Source organism: Prionailurus viverrinus, chromosome X (assembly GCF_022837055.1).
Source record: "Prionailurus viverrinus isolate Anna chromosome X, UM_Priviv_1.0, whole genome shotgun sequence".
In the NCBI taxonomy this organism is placed as follows: Eukaryota; Metazoa; Chordata; class Mammalia; order Carnivora; family Felidae; genus Prionailurus; species Prionailurus viverrinus.
In genome coordinates, this window is record NC_062579.1 from 38400923 (window position 1) to 38415201 (window position 14279).

General features: G+C 53.6%; 2 protein-coding genes across 3 annotated transcripts in view; one reads left to right on the forward strand and one right to left on the reverse strand.

Annotated features, from left to right (window-relative positions):
- SYN1 (synapsin I) overlaps positions 1–14279 on the reverse strand; it is a 50026-nt gene that overhangs the window by 4755 nt on the left and 30992 nt on the right. For both annotated transcript variants that reach the window (XM_047843940.1, XM_047843939.1), the window contains exon 6: positions 452–514. In XM_047843940.1, the coding sequence (XP_047699896.1) occupies positions 452–514 (63 nt within the window). The remainder of the gene's footprint in view (positions 1–451; positions 515–14279) is intronic.
- On the forward strand, positions 4833–8825 carry TIMP1 (TIMP metallopeptidase inhibitor 1). Its single transcript, XM_047843943.1, has 6 exons — positions 4833–4988; positions 5770–5898; positions 6900–6979; positions 7164–7290; positions 7578–7702; positions 8552–8825. Exons 1-6 carry the CDS (start codon positions 4847–4849, stop codon positions 8720–8722), a joined length of 774 nt encoding a protein of 257 aa, XP_047699899.1. The 5' UTR covers positions 4833–4846; the 3' UTR covers positions 8723–8825.

Below are 14279 nucleotides of genomic sequence, written 5' to 3' on the forward strand. Positions count from 1 at the left end.
GTAAATCTGTGGAAAAACTGTGTGTATATATGGTCTATGTGTACGGGTACCGCAACACACAATCGGTTGTATACACGATATACAAGCATACACATTACAAGTCTGCTTTCTACGCACACAGAGACAAAATCAGGTGGACGGAATGCACGCAGGACCCCAAGACGCTTGAACATAAAAGATTATATAGCGTGTGTTCAACACAGGGGCATGTGTATACACAAACACAATGCTGGCTACACGAACAAAGTAACAGGACGCATAAACCTGGTTGAATGTATGACAAACTCTAAGAATGTGAGGGAAAAAAATCCAAAGAGACAAAGACACCCCAGGACACACAATCACACAGAATTACCAGAGTGCTTTGAATACGCAATATACGTATGCACCATGCCAGGAGCATGCACCATTTCCAAACACACACACCTACACACCCCATCTGGGGACTCACCTTGCCCATCCCGGAGTGTGCGTGCCCCATCTTCACAACCACAGGGTACGTCGTGCTGCTGAGCTGGTAGGGCGGAAAGGCAGAGCAGGGTCAGGGCAGGAGGGCCATCACAGGGGTGGTGGTGGGGGGCTGAGGGAAGCCCGTTCTGTGGGAGCCACATTAGAAGCCATTTCCCAGAAGAGGCGAGTCAGGGACAGTCAGCAGCGGGGGTCACACACACACACACACACATACACACACACACGTTTCTGTGCCCAGAATCGAACTCAGAGCCCTGCCTGCCTGTCCCTCCCTCCACTACCCTCAAGTCCCAGACATCCCGCCTCTGCTTTCCCGGGCAGAGGCATGGGATAGGGGTGGGGGTGGGGGACTTTTCCGGAAAAGGGAAAGTTTGTTTTTATAATGAGTGGATGATAGAGAAGTGAGTGTGTGCATGTGCATGCACGGGGGTGTGGTGGCAAGCATGCAGTAACCGGATCCCTCAGCCAGGCCTCGTGTGTAAGCATCGTCCATGCACAGACGCGACCCAGAGGCATGCACACAAACCCTCAGAACTCAGATCTACACAACCAAGCCCAGAGATTGCCAAGTAGGTTGAGAGCCACGAGATGGAAAGACGCACAACCAACGCAGGCTCACACCTTGCTCTCCGGCTGCAGAGGTCCACACATTCAGCCAGCCAGGCGCTTCTGGCCGGCCTCTGCCCAGCAGCACACGCTTTGGGGCACACACACACAGCCCCTTTCCTGTGGCCCAAAGCCACGTCAGGGACCCACATAGCATGAAGGATTGCCCATGAAGTACAGAGACCACCCTCAGAGGCACGGCCACGGAGCGCACAGGCACACACAACCCCGACAAGCACACACGACAGAACTGGGCACGTACTCACACCCAACACTCACAGACACACCCGCAACACTCCCGGGCACACGCACGAGGAAGACCCATGCCACATATAGAGGTACACACTCCTAGGTCGTCACATAACCACCAAGACTCAGCACAGAGAGCCGCACCAGACGGGGAGGGGGGGGGCACACCCAAAGTACATCTAGGGACGCGCACACACAACGCGCCTTGCCACCCATACAAACGGAGAGGCGCACACACAGCCAGGTTCCTAAGTGTAGGCACTTCCGGGTGTGTGCGTGCACACGCACACTCACACGTCCAGGTGTGGGGATGCCTCAGGCCTCCCGCGACCCCGGGGGCGGGCAGAGGGGCTCGGGTTGGGCGAGCTGCGCGCGCACGGCCGCGCCGCCCCCTCCGCTGTCCCGCGGGGTAGAGAGAAGGCATTCCCGGAGGGGCTGCCGGGGCGGCGGCGGTTCCCGGTTCCCGACAGGCACAGGAAGCCCGCAGGCTCAGGGTGACCGATTGACCTTCAGGCCTCACCCTCTCTCCGCACCCCCACCTTCCTCATTTCCCAAATGACTGGCGTCATCACGGGTCCCCCGAGAGGCACCGCGTTGGGAAGGGGACTGCGGGGATCCTCTCGTTAGCGTTCCGGGGCAGCAGCGCAGAGGCAGCGCTTGACGTTAACACTCGGGCACACACACAACTCAGGAACACCACCTCCACAATTACATGCGCAACTTAGACCCGCTCTGCAGAAGCAGAGGTACAACTCCCAGGAGCGACACAAAACACACAGGTGCGCAACACTAGGGGCGCACACACAGTTCTCAGAGGCAGACACAGAGCAGAGCTGCGTGCAAGTGCACACGCGCGCACAGGCCCCCACCTCGAGGTCTCTAGGCCCCTCTTTTCTTGTTTTTAAATTTTATTAATTTTTTTAATGTTTATTTTTCAGAGAGTGTGTGTGAGCAAAGGAGGGGCAGAGAGAGAGGGAGACACAGAATCCAAAGCAGACTCCAGGCTCCGAGTTGTCAGCACAGAGCCCCACACGGGGCTCGAACTCACGAACCCAGGGATCATGACCTGAGAGGAAGTCGAATGCTTCACCGACTGAGCCACCCAGGCCAGGCCCCTCTTTTCACAAACCCTCCTTGTTTCCTCTGGACTTGAGTCTGAACGCAACCCCGTGTGTAGGTATGTGCGCGACTATGCCCGCACACGTGTGCATGCTGGGAGTTTTGCACTCCAGGATCCCCTGGAGAGCCCTAGGTTTGCATCTTGGTCTCGCCTCTTTCTAAAGCCATGTGGAAGCCCGGGTCAGGTCGCCTAACCTTCTCTGGGCCTCAGTTTCCTGATCTGCACAAAGGGCACCACGAGGCCCAAGTGCTTGGCATGTGGTGGAGATGGCCGGGCATCCTCACTGCACACCCAGCCGGCCCCACGGCCCCCACACCCATGCAATGTCCCCCAGGGGCTGCACATCCGTATACATCTCCGCGAAACCCCACCGGTTTCAAAACCCGCACTATGACCCGGATGCACAGAACCCCTCACGTGTAGACAGTCGGCCACACTCGCTGCTGACTCAGGCTTGAGAGAGCTGGCATCCGAAGCAGGGTCAGTGAGGGGCTGCAGCAGGGTTTTCCCTTCCTGCGCGGCTCCCACTGGCCGAGCTCTGACTTAGCCCCTGCCTCGTTCACTCTCTCTCCCCACTTTCACAACCGGCGGCTCCAAATTCCTGATTTACTCCCCCTCCCCCCTCTGCCCCCGCCCCTGCCGGACGGGCCGTTTCTTCATTCTCATTCCTGGGTAGGTCACTCGACCCCTCAGCGTGTCTGGGTTTCCTCATCGGCATCAGGAGATACGCCAAGTCCCTAAGTCACAGGCAAATTGTGAGGAACAGATTACTTCAGGAAAAGCGCTGAGCGGGTTTTCTGGCACACAGGAAGCCGCCCTCCTCAAAAAGTGTTGGCTACTGCTATTGGTACTGGGTCAGCATCCCTTGGTCAGCCGACATGAATTACCAAGGTGGCAATCGGGCCTGACTGAGAGATGAAGTGCTCACAAAGGTTCCAGAACGCTGTTCGATACCCACAGTACTGGGGGGGGGGGGGCGGGTGTCGTTTTTGTGGGGGTGGTGCTGGTGACTGGGCTAACCTCCCAGAGTTAAGCAAGCTTCATTACCAAGGGGGACATGAGGACTGAAAGAATTTACACAAGGAATATAGGACACAGCGCACAGCACCATCACTGTTATCATTGGTCTGCCTTCCCCAACCAACAAAGGATGTTAATTAGCCCTTAGAGCCCTTTCCCAGGACCCCAGGGAAGATTCAGGCAGCATCTGGAAGCTGGTGGGCAGGGATTGCCTCACCATCAACACCGCCCCCCCCCTTCCCCGCCCCAGAGGTGTGGGAGGGCTGGTGGGGAAGGGGCAGGGCAGGATGGGAGGGGATCCGTTTTCTACTGACTCACAGCCCTCTTTCACCACCAGTGAACCGCCCCCCCCCACCACCGTAATGCTAATTCACTGGCACTTTCCCCACAGGTCAGGGCTGTGCCACGGCTGGGGTGAGATCCTGGCACCAGTTAACCTAGGTTCAAATCCCAGCCATGCCCGGTGATCCTCGGAAGGTTCTTCAATCCCTCTATGCCTCATAGTTCCTCATCTGTAAAATGGGACTAATACCGGTACCCATCTCGGAGGTTTACTGTGAGCTCTAAGTGAGAAAAAATATGCTGAGTGCCTGGGACACAGTTGGTGCTGTATAAATGCTATTTATTTACCTATGTGTTTATTTTTTCAAGGATTTTATTTTTAAGCAATCTCTACACCCAACGTGGGGCTTGAACTCACAACCCCGACCGAGATTAAGAGTTGCAGGCTCCACCAACTGAGCCAGCCAGGCGCCCCAAGTCTGTGTTTTTTGCGAGGGGTTAACATCCAGGCTCTGGCTCCAGGCCACCTGAGTTCAAATGCCAGTTCTGCTGCTTATTAACTGTGATCTTGGATACGTCACTTAACCTCTCAGTGCCTCAGTTGCCCCCCTTGTATTCCTCCTCCTCCTCTCACTTGCCTTACTCTCTCCACTGCTTCTACCTAATTTGTTTCCTCTCTGCCTCCCTCACCCTTCACCAGACTGTCAGAACTACCAAGGAGAGGGATTTGTGTGTGTGCCTGGCACACAGTAGGTGCACAAGACATGCTTACTAAAAGGATGGACTAACTCAGGCTTCGGCCACGGGGATTTTGGGGGACGTGGGTGATGGGGTAGACTTTGGAGAGAGTTTGGAGACTTCAGGGAATTGCCCTGAGTGCTGGGGGGGGGGGTAGGGGGTAGTCCTGCCTCTAAGCCCTCCCCAGAGGCTGCCTGGAAGGACTAGTGTCGGAGGATGGATGGATTGACAGACGGACAAACGTGGAGATGGGGGCGGGTGGCCAGGGCGAGGCCCAGCGGGAGGGAGAGGAGGAGGGCGCATCTCCTTTTCGGCAGCCCTTGCTTGGCCCGCCCCTTGGCCTCCACGGAGGGTGGGCGGATGAGTAATGCATCCAGGAAGCCTGGAGGCCTGTGGTTTCCGCACCACTGCCACCCCCGCCCCTCGCGTGGACATTTATCCTCCGCTGCTCAGGCCCTGCCACTGTCGCCTCAGACCCAGCGCCTGGAGAGATCCACCAGAGGTAGGCAGGGGTCTGGGAGGCCCGCGGGGCCTGAAACTTGGCCGGAGCTTTCCTGCCAGACGTCTGGCTGCTCAGCCTGGCCGGCGCGTACCAGGACTCTGGGCTGGTTCAGGGGAGGAGGGCGGGAGTGGGGGGGGTGGTGCTGGAACTTCTCCCCCAATTCCCACACTCCAGACTCCTTGGAACCCCGATCTCTATCCCCGACTCCTCCAAACCCATGAGCCCCCTAATATCACAGCTGCCTCCAAGGCTGCCAACTCCCCTAAATTCCCTCACTGCCCCTCCAACCCTCCCAAATCCCCAACTCCACGACTTTCCCTGCTCCCAAATCCCTCAGGCACCCCGACCCCTGAAGCTTCCAAACTCTCTGAACCCCCAACCTCCTCTGGACTCCTCAGCTTCTCTCCACTCCCCCCATCTCACTATGCACAACCCTGAAACCCCAAACTCCCCTGGCTCCCTGAACCCCAAATTCTTCACCCCCAGCTTCTCGACCTTCTGACTTCCCAACGTCCCTAAATCCTGCAAACCCTCTGCCCCCTTATTCTGCAAACACCACAGCCTTGTAGCCCGCACCCCCGCCCTCTCCCCCCCCCCCCCCCGACCCCCGACCCTCTGCCCTCTCGGCTCCTCTGGGCTCCAAGATCCCCACCCCCCTTAAAATCTCCACTGCCCCCCCCACCCCTCAAGCCCGGAGTGCGGAGGCTTAATCCCGTTCCAGGCTGGGGAGGGCACTGCCCACCTCGCAGAGGACCGCTGACCCCTTCTCCCCACCCCGCAGAACCCACCATGGCACCCTTGGCGCCCCTGGCCTCCTGCATCCTGTTGTTGCTGTGGCTGGCAGCCCCCAGCCGGGCCTGTACCTGTGCCCCACTCCACCCGCAGACCGCCTTCTGCAGCTCGGACTTCAGTAAGTGTGCCCCACTCTGCCCGCACACTCTGTGCATTTGCTTTTGGGGGGTTCACAGTGGTGCCGACCCCTGGAACAAGTCCACTCAGCCCTGCACTGACTCTGCTTTAGCCGCACCGGCATCCTTGTGCTTCCTTGATTACTCTGAGCCCAATCCCACCTCCGGGGGCCTTTGTACTGGCAGCTTCCTCTGCCTGGTACACCCTCCCCCCCCCCCAGGTATGTACACTGGTGGCGGCCTCCGATGTCAGGATGGCCTTCCCTGTTCAAAATTTATATATATATGTATGTGTGTGTATATATATATATATACACACACACACACACATATATAAAGTTTATTTATTTATTTTGAGAGAGAGAGAGAAGGAGCAGGGGGAGGGCCAGAGAAAGAGGGAGAGAGAGAATCCCAGCACGGAGGCTGACTAGGGTTCGAACTCACCAATGGTGAGATCATGACCTTTGCAGAAACCAAGAGCCAGTCACGTAACCAACGGAGCCACCCGGGTGTCCCCCTCCCTGTTCAGGATTTTAACCCTTGTCCCCTAGTACTCCCTGATGGCCATGTCTGAAATTCCTCATCGCACTAAATACTTTGTAACATTCCATGTACATATTATTTCACTTGTGTTTAGCCTCCTTCTGGCTGGAATGTGAGCTCCACAAGGCGGGGGGGGGGGGGGGGGTTCTGTGTTTTGTTCACTGTTGTGTTCCTAACACTCAGAACAGTGCCTGGCGCACAGCAGGCTCTGGAATATTTGTTGAGTGAATGAACACATGATGAATATATGAAAAAGGCTTAATTTTAAGCAGCGCCTGGCAAAGAGTAGTCGCTCGATATACCAATCAAATCAATTAACCGGTGTGTAAATAGCTTAGTGAGCTGACATCTAGCGATCCCTATTTAAGTATGTGCTTCGCCGGTATTAGTATTGTGATTATTTTATTTCATTGGCTCCTGCAGTCCATTTGACTCGTCTCTCCCCCCTCCTCTCCTGCAGTCATCAGGGCCAAGTTCGTGGGGACCGTAGAAGTCAACCAGACTGCCTTAAGCCAGCGTTATGAGATCAAGATGACCAAGGTATCCCTCCTGCCCTTTTCCCAGCAGTTCTTAACATCTTCCTTCCCGTCAAAGTAAAAGCCAAGGGCCACCGGTTTGTCGAGGAAGTTGGCTGTGATGTCAGGATGCTCTACGACTTCAGGGAAGAACGTGGAGGGGGAGGATTATAGCAGTAAAAGAGATTCTTCCCCTCACCTATCGACAGATGTTCAAAGGGTTCAGCGCCTTGGGGGATGCCTCTGACATCCGGTTCGTCTACACCCCCACCGCGGAGAGCGTCTGCGGATACTTCCACAGGTCCCAGAACCGCAGCGAGGAGTTTCTCATCGCCGGTGAGGCCCCGCCCCCTCGTCCTGTGCCACGCCGGCCCGTCCCTCTGACGCCGCCTGGCGCCGCGAGGGGGCGAGGCTCCGAGGGACTGGTCCCAGTTGAAATGGGAACCGCCCCAATTTCAGCCTATCGGAAGGCGGGGGGGGGGGGGGGGGGGGGGGCTTTTGCCCAGCGGGGGTCTGTGCGCCCGGGACGCCAATCAGGCGCCGCCCTACCCTCTCCCCCACCCCCCACCCCCCCGACGCCGGCCCAGCTGATCAGCTGCTGCCTCTTGCCCCCTGCCCCCCAGGAAAACTGCGGAACGGACACCTGCACATCAATACCTGCAGTTACGTGGTTCCCTGGAACAGTCTGAGTTCCTCTCAGCGCCGGGGCTTCACCAAGACCTATGCTGCTGGCTGCGAAGAATGCACCGTGAGTACCTGGGCCCTGCCCGCCACCTGGAGAGCGGTCCTTGGGTTCTTACCCAAACCCTGGCTTCTTTCTTGCTCCTCCTGACCATTCCTTGTCCGTATGGCTGCTCCCCAAACCCTAGTGCTGTCCCTGATCTCTCTTGCTGGTCCCCCGAAACCTGAGACTGGAAATTCTGGTTCTTTGTTCTGTGTCTTGTACCTGGGGATTCGCTGTTCCCTGGACTTTCTGGCTGCTTCCTGTCCCTCTAAATCCCCCTTGGGACTATTTTCTAGTCCCTCTGTCTATTCTTGACCCCCCAGGGATTGTTTCTTGGTTCCCTAGAATGTTCTCCAGGAACCCAAAGCGCCGATCCCCCAACCCACTGACTCCTCCCCAGCACATCTGATTATTTCTCTGTAGCTCTGACTGCTCCATACACAAGGGTGTGTTACATTGCCCTTCCAGCCATTCCAAGACTATTTTCTGGTGGCCCTGAATGTCCTCTGATCCCAGTGACTGTGTGTCTGAGCCCCATGGCTCTATCCTATGCCTGTGCCCCACTGGCCAGCTGTTCCCCGCTACTACTGCCGCTTGTTCCCTATCCTATGGAATAGTTTCCCTGGAAAACTGTCTGACCGCCCCCCCCCCCCCCCATGACTGTTCTCCAGCCGCCATTCCAGGAAACCGATCAGTTCCCTGGATTACCATCACCTTGCCAAGCCCAATGCCTGTTCCTCCAATGGGAGGGGCTGTTCTCAAGTCTCTCCCCAAGTGGGGCAACACCAGGTCTCCCTAGGCAGCTGAGTGTTGAAAACTGAGTAGGGGCGGGAGGCGAAGCCCTCAGAGATGTGCCTCCCTCCCCTTCTCTAGGTATTTTCCTGTTCATCCATCCCCTGCAAACTGCAGAATGACACTCACTGCTTGTGGACAGACCAGTTCCTCACAGGCACTGACAAGGGTTTCCAGAGCCGCCACCTTGCCTGCCTGCCAAGAGAGCCAGGGATATGCACCTGGCAGTCCCTGAGGACCCGGATGGCCTGAATCCGGCCCCCAGCGGAAGCTGAAGCCTGCACAGTGTTCACCCCATTTCCCACTCCTGTCTTTCTTTATCCCAAACAATGAAATAAACAACTACCATCCAGCAGGCAGTGTCCCCGTGTAATGTGTGGGAACAAAGCCATGTCACTGATGACCCAGTGGGAGCACCCTGGGACCAATGCCGAGGGAGTGAGGGATGCGAAATCGGCTTTGCATATTTGTACATAAAATTTGAGGTACTGATGGGGCGCCTGGGTGGCTCACTTAGTTTGGCATCCGGCTTCGGCTCAGGTCACGATCGCACGGTTCGTGGGTTCGAGCCCTGTGTTGGGCTCTGTGCTGACAGCTCAGAGCCTGGAACCTGCCTCGGATTCTGGGTCTTCCTCTCTCTCTGCCCCTCCCCCACTCAGGCTCTGTCTCTCTCTCTCTCTCTCTCTCTCTCTCTTTCTTGAGAATAAAAAAGCATTAAAAAAAATTGAGGTACTGGTAATAATCGTCTACCTTGGCATTAACATTGGCAATCTTTAACATCAGTACTGGCCATTCAACCTGCATCATCAACCAAAATTCACTGGACAATCTCTCTGCTCGGTACTTTGGAACATTTTACTAGACTAATTTATACTTCCTATTTGCACAGGGCTCTCTAGAAAATTATCCCACTACTGACAGATCACCGTCTCACTGGCAAATTCCTCTATTCACAAATCCCTTCCAGTTGACAAGCTCATTGACAAATGTCTTATCAATTGGCCAACGGAACGGCTCTCGTCCCTTGGGCACTGTCCTGATGTCATCGAGGAGGATGTCCTGCCCCATCCAGATCTGTAGGTGTTACTGTCCACACCTTTGGCTTTTTACTGTGAGTCTGACTTGAGTGAAAGAGGAAACCTCCAGGGGGGCTCAGGGCCCCCACAATACCCCTCCCAGCCAGGGACTCTGGAAGAAGGGGTAGCTCTGGCTTCCCCCGGCCACCCCATGGCCTGTGGGAGATTCCTTGGAAGTGGCTGTTTGCGGGATAGGAGGGATGAGGAGAAGGTGCAATCTGGAGATCCCCAAGCTCTGTCCTTCTCCCCCTTCCCCTACCTCTCCTCCCCTCACTCTGACCACCTCTGAAGGAAATACCGACCGCAGTGAAGTGCAGGTGGGGTTCAAAATGGGGACCAACCACATGTGTCAGCCCATCCCTCACCCCCCACGTACCTCCTCCTACACAGCTGTTCCCTCACCAAAGCTGGGGGCTCTAGACCCAAACCTCACCTCTCTGGTTCATCCTCCCCCATAAAAGCTGAGTGATGACTCTTCCCCAGCACATCTGATTATTGTTCTGCAGCTCTGCCCCCCACATGAGGCTGTGTTACGTTGCCCTTCTGACTATTCCAAGTCTTAGGCCTTCCTGTTCCATGCCTCCCTGGGGCCTTCCCCATCCCTGGCTCCTGTCCCCTCCACTCCAAAGATCCTCACTCGAGTGAGGCCCCTGGGAACCACAATTTCAGACTGGTGCAAACATTTAACAGAACACTCAAGTGTCCTGTCGGCCTCGATCTGCTTGAAAAAGATCCCAATGCATCTTTGGTGAAGGAGAGGACCCCCAAATTCCCTCCTGTCAGACTACACTCCGCTCCTAACGAGAAGAAGCCAGGTCTCCTCCAGGGAATTCTGGGTCAGCAAGCTGGCCCCCCGGATCCTCTGGCCCTCCTGGGAGATTCCCCCAGGGCCCAAGTATGTCCTAGATCGGGATGGGTAGACTTTGGGGTGCCTGGGTGACTCAGTTGGTTAAGTGTCCGACTTCAGCTCAGGTCACAATCTCGTGGTTCGTGGGTTTGAGCCCCGCGTCGGGCTCTGTGCTGACAACTCGGAGCCTGGAACTTGTTTCAGATTCTGTGTCTCCCCTTCTCTCTGCCCCTCCCCCACTCACGCTCTGTCTCTCTCACTCTCAAATATGGAGAAATGTTTAAAAATTTTTTACAAAGGATGGGTAGATTTTGAGCACTCAGGGCCTATCTGCCTGTGTAGGGGACACCCACTGCAGTGACAATTTCTACCTGAACATCTACATCTTGGGTATGCCCTGGGAGGATCTAAACCCTGTCCGCTAAAAGGGGCAAATGGCAGCCTTCGCGGTTGGGTTTGACTGTAAGGGCCCCGGTGGCCCTTGTCGCTATTGGCTCAGCAGCTCCTACCAGTTTACCAAATCCTAGTATCAGCTCCCTGCATTGCTAGGCTGTTGTTCCCTGACCCCAGGACCCATTTCCTGAGCCCTCAGCTATTTTAATCCCTGGGAGGAAGGTGAAGCAGAAGGAGGCAGTGGAAAAGGATGGAGCCCAGTGTGGAGGCCGTTCTCCTGCCGACCTGCCCACCTGCAGGTGGTGCCCTGGATAGAGACGTCAATGCTTCATGGACAGGGTTGACCACCAGGCCCTACTGAGGCCAGAACAGCATATGAGGCCTCCTCCCCCCAGACCCTGGCAGGAGCTCCTGGCAGGATATCTGTAGTCCTGGGGTCACTACATCCCCCCTTCACTCTTCTAGAAAATCCACTATGGGGCGCCTGGGTGGCTCAGTCGGTTAAGCATCCGGCTTCAGCTCAGGCCATGATCCCACGGTTCACGAGTTCAAGCCCCATGTCGCTCTCTGTGCTGACAGCTCAGAGCCTGGAGCCTACTTCAGATTCTGTGTCTCCCTCTCTCTCTGCCCTTCCCCCATTCATTCTCTCTCTCTCAAAAATAAACAACATTAAAAAAATTTAAAAAAAAAAAGGATTTTTAAAAAGTTCACTAAAGTGAGTGAGTTACCCCCCTCCCCCACACTCCAGCATTCCATGTATCTGGGTGTGAATTTCTGCTTGGGAGAGACTGATGGCTGAGAAAAAGCACACGGGGCAGTGTGATAGCCTTGTGACACGTGCAGCATGGGGGGGGTGGTACAGCTCAGTGGGTAGCCTGGGGGCCAGCCCTTCCCTCACCTGAGGCTCAATACTTCTCCGTAAAAAATGGGCCTCACAGTCCCTACCCAGAATCCTTCTGAGGTCTGTGCTAGGTTTGGAGGATGATTAAAGGGTGTGTTTGCCCCTTGGGTACTTTTTCAGGTCAAAACACGAAACTCTCATAATAACTTCATGTGAAATCTTTCTAACAGTGACTTCATTTCTAGCCGGGCCGCGTGCAGTGGTTAAGAACATGAATGCTGGAGCCAGGTCATTTGCAATTCAGATCCTGCCCCTTCCATGCACTGGGTCTGTGTCTTTGGGGGAATCACATTACCCCTTTGTGCCTCAGTTTCCACATCTGTAAAACAGGGATAAAAAGAATGCCTAACTCTCAGGGACAATGTGAACGTTAAATGAGGGAGTACATGTAAAATGTACTGGGCACGTAGCACTTACAAGTATTAGTTAGTAGTAGTATGATAAATGTCATTTAATGTAAAGCTTTAGTAGTGATAATTTGTATCAGTATTGATTACTTACAATATTGGAAATAATGTATAATACCAGTAATACTAATTTAATGCACTCTGGAAACCTTAGTTTAACTCGTGATCCTGATAATCCCCCCAGAGATGTTACAAATATTTAATATGCTCATTTGTAATGTTTTTCTTTTTTTTTTTTTTTAATTTTTTTTTCAACGTTTATTTATTTTTGGGACAGAGAGAGACAGAGCATGAATGGGGGAGGGGCAGAGAGAGAGGGAGACTCAGAATCGGAAACAGGCTCCAGGCTCTGAGCCATCAGCCCAGAGCCTGACGCGGGGCTCGAACTCCCGGACCGCGAGATCGTGACCTGGCTGAAGTCGGACGCTTAACCGACTGCGCCACCCAGGCGCCCCTGTAATGTTTTTCTTATCACTCTGAAGCTTATATACTTCTTCCCGGTGCACAAGTCTCCCCAACTGAAAAATACCGATGCTTTAAAAGATTTCTAAGAAAATTCCTCCTCCCCGGTGATAATGTTCCCCACTATGAAGTCCTTACTGTGGATGACGAATCAGCATACTTACAAATCTCTTCTGTTCCCAAGAATGCAGGTGACAAATTTCTAAGGTCAACTCTTTCCTTGGAAGAGTTCCCTCTCCTCACTGTACAAGTCCCCTCTTTCACAAATACCCCATAACAAATACCCCTGTTGAGCTACCTACCACCTTATTCATAAATATCCCATTGACATATCCCCATGGATGATCTCCATTAACAAATCTCCCCATTCAAAAATACCTAGCGGCAATCTATCACCCACTGATGGATCCCACTGACAAATATCTCTCTTCATAATTACCCACCATTTGCTTATCCCCTACTGACAACTCAGTTGACAAATCTATTTATAAATGTCTTTCTATGACATAATTCCCACTGACAATCTTTTTTTAAAAGATTTTATTTTAACTAATCTCTATGCTTAACGTGGGGCTTGAACTTACAACCCAGAGATCAAGAGTCACATGTTCCACTGATTGAGCCAGCCAGACACCCCCTCCCATTGACAATCTTTATTGACAAATCTCCCTATTCCTTTATCTAGACCCACTGACATATCTCCCCATTCAGACATGTGCATCGAAATTCCCCCATTGATAAACTCCCTTTTCCAATCTTCCCATTCAGAAATACCCACCATTGATATCTATCAATGATAAGCCCATTTAAAAATCTTTCCATTCATTGAAACACACCCCTCTTCGGGGAGCCTGGGTGGCTCGGTCGGTTAAGCGTCCGACTTCGGCTCAGGTCATGATCTCATGGTCCGTGAGTTCGAGCCCCGCGTCGGGCTCTGTGCTGACAGCTCGGAGCCTGGAGCCTGTTTCGGATTCTGTGTCTCCCTCTCTCTCTGCCCCTCCCCTGTTCATGCTCTGTCTCTCTCTGTCTCAAAAATAAATAAACATTAAAAAAATTAAAAAAAAAAAAGAAACACACCCCTCCATATAGCCCCTGTTGGTCGACCCTCATTGAAATCTCCCCATTGAAATTTCGCTATCCTTAGATATGTCTAATTGGAAAATCCCCTTGCTGGAACAGCTCCCAATCTATTACTATATTATGGCATTACCATATATGATGACACATCTCTTCCCACCCCCCAGTGACAGATGAAGAGGTAGATTTCTTTTCCTTTTTTTAAAGCTTTTTAAAAAATTTTTAAATAATCTCTACACTCAATGTGGGGCTTGAACTCACAACCCCGGGATTAAGAGTTGCATGCTCCACTGACTGAGCCAGCCAGGTGCCGGGGCGCCTGGGTGGCGCAGTCGGTTGAGCCAGGTGCCCCAAATGAAGAAGTAGATTTCTATAATAAGACCAGCCCTTTCTCTTCTCAATAGTGACTGACACCTATGTCTCACTGTCCAGCCCTGGACACTTCCTATACAGTACTGGTGAAATCTGAAGACCACCTCTTATCACACTGTAGAGCTCCCACCAAAGGAAACATTTAGGACACAAGTTGTCTTTCAGTGTGGGAATGAAGGCGGAGATTTTTTAAAAAAGGGAAGATAGGTTGAAAGTCTGTATAAGAAGCCATTGGAACCTCAGATACACTCCCGAACTCCTAATCCCCACTCCG

Coding starts and splice junctions, on each gene's coding strand:
- TIMP1 (XM_047843943.1), top strand. CDS start 4,847: ATGAGTAATGCATCCAGGAAGCCTGGAGGCCTGTGGTTTCCGCACCAC. Junction 5,899..6,899: donor CTTCTGCAGCTCGGACTTCA/GTAAGTGTGCCC, acceptor CCTCTCCTGCAG/TCATCAGGGCCAAGTTCGTG. Junction 6,980..7,163: donor ATGAGATCAAGATGACCAAG/GTATCCCTCCTG, acceptor ACCTATCGACAG/ATGTTCAAAGGGTTCAGCGC.